The sequence below is a fragment of the Myxine glutinosa genome, chromosome 1 (assembly GCF_964187855.1).
Source record: "Myxine glutinosa chromosome 1, kmMyxGlut1.1, whole genome shotgun sequence".
Classification (NCBI taxonomy): Eukaryota; Metazoa; Chordata; class Myxini; order Myxiniformes; family Myxinidae; genus Myxine; species Myxine glutinosa.
In genome coordinates, this window is record NC_136261.1 from 353,438,721 (window position 1) to 353,440,841 (window position 2,121).

The 2,121-nt window shown below is 38.2% G+C and overlaps 1 protein-coding gene across 1 annotated transcript; it reads left to right on the top strand.

Moving 5' to 3' along the window:
* Nucleotides 1-735: 735 nt before the first annotated feature.
* Nucleotides 736-1,680, top strand: LOC144892940 (olfactory receptor 4E2-like). The gene has a single exon (XM_078781706.1). It carries the CDS (start codon nucleotides 736-738, stop codon nucleotides 1,678-1,680), a length of 945 nt encoding a protein of 314 aa, XP_078637832.1.
* Nucleotides 1,681-2,121: the final 441 nt, after the last annotated feature.

The window sequence follows — 2,121 nt, forward strand, 5'->3', positions numbered from 1 at the left end:
AGAGTATTATGTTCGGTGTAGAAGGGAAAAACTGAGAGCCAAGCAAAACACGATGTAGGGGACTTAAGTTAACACCGATGGGGGTACAAGGCCGCACACGAGGCGCAGAACAGGTTTAATTAATTACGAGTTACAGGAAATTCAAACCAAAAGTAACTACAATCAAACAATAACGCGTGGACGATAAAATAACGAGTTGAAATTTGACAAACACACGAATGAAAAAATAACCGCTTTGGATGCCCGGAGAGAACCAAGCCTCAAGGTCGGAAGCTTCAACAACTAGGCCACGTGGCGTGAAATACTCGACTATTTTTTACAGGTATGAAAGATTAACACCGATAATTTTCCGAGGGACACTTAAAAGGTACACACACGTAAGATAAACAGTTTAGACAAGAATACAAATGTGACAATGACTTAGCTTCGAGCGTGCGTGAAGATCGTGGAACAGCTTCGAAAATCCGTGACCGCCCCGATCAAGATCTCGCGAGACTGTTGATGTCAAAGTTGATTTTTATTTTATTTTAGAAATCCAGAACACATTCTTCCATCTTCAATTAATTTGAGAATTTTTGTTATAGTCCCAAAGTTCATATTCAGGAGTGCAATTTGATTGATAAATTGTAATATAATCCTCTGTTGGAAAGTGCAAATTATGTGTTTGTGAAAGTGATTGTTTTATCACCATAACAACTTTATCCCTTTAAGATGCATTGTGTTTATACAGGATAAATGAATACAACGGCTGTGGTCTCTTTGCCTCTGACGGTCATACTCGATACATCGGACAACCCTCTGGACAATGGAGGGCGAGTCGTACTCTGGATTTTTACCATCATTATGTGCATTTCAATCATTCTCAACTCCGGGGTCATCATGGCTTGTTTATACAACAGATTTAATTCGCCGATGCTGCTGTTCATTGCCTTGTCTTCACTCGCTGATACCTGCTTGGGGATTGTGGGAGTATCTTGCTATTTGAGTGCAATCATTGGATTACGACACGTGATATCATTTAGCGAGTGTTTGTTTCAAATATTTTGTTTATATTTCGCGTTGTTTCAGCAGTTTCTCACCACGTGGTTAATGTACGTTGACCGACATTGGGCTATTTTCTGGCCTTACAGTTACGTGGCTCTGATCGCGAACAAAGGTGGTGCTGTGAAACTTGCTATTGTGATTTGGACCGTTGGATTGTTACTCAGCATCAGCTTTCTTGTGGTTGCAACTCAATTGGTATTTTGTGATCTAGCTGTTGTCGTGAAAGATGGTTTTTGCTCTATTTCACCTGTTGCAAAGTCAGCCTGTGGAAATGCTTATTTTTCAATCATTTACTCCATCACAGCTGCGTATGTTGTGTATGGCTTAACCGGTTTAACGGCATTGGTCTCCACCTGGTGTATTGTTCAGAAATGCCGCAAATCATCCACAGAAGCGAATGTGAAAGCCCTGCACACATGTTTCACACAATTGTTTGCATCCGTGGCACAGTTTATTGCACTTTCTTTAATGGGCGGATTGAAAAGGTTTGTTCACCTTCCAGGGGCCAGTTTTATCATCGATTTAATTAGCGTTGTTACACCTGCTGCTGTCAATCCATTGATTTTCGGGTTTAGGATACAAGAAATACGCGAGACGTTCATTCGCATTTTTCGTCAACTGAGAACTAAAATGTAATAAGACTTCCACACTGTCTTATTAAATGTGCAGAAACTATTATTGGTTTTAATAATCACCAACAAGAGACAAATCCCAAAAAGGAAAAGTAAGTTCATGAAAGCATTCATTAAATAACTTAGCAACAGATATTAAAACTTTGGAAAACAAAAAACTCAAAATAACTTATTTTCTGATATAGTTTCAAGGAATCCTTTTTTGATGTGAAGGCAAGAAGGTGCATCATCGGTGCATAGCTCAATTTTTTTTAATAATAGTGATGAGGCAAGTAATGAGGAAAGAAAAAGCACAAATGTTGCAGTGTGTACGTGCACATTAAACGTCTTTTCAAAACTATAAAATATAATTTGAATATGAGGATAATATAATCATAATAATATTAATAATCATTATAGTAACGAGCAGAGTACCCACCATATGTGTGTTATTATTCCAAGCATA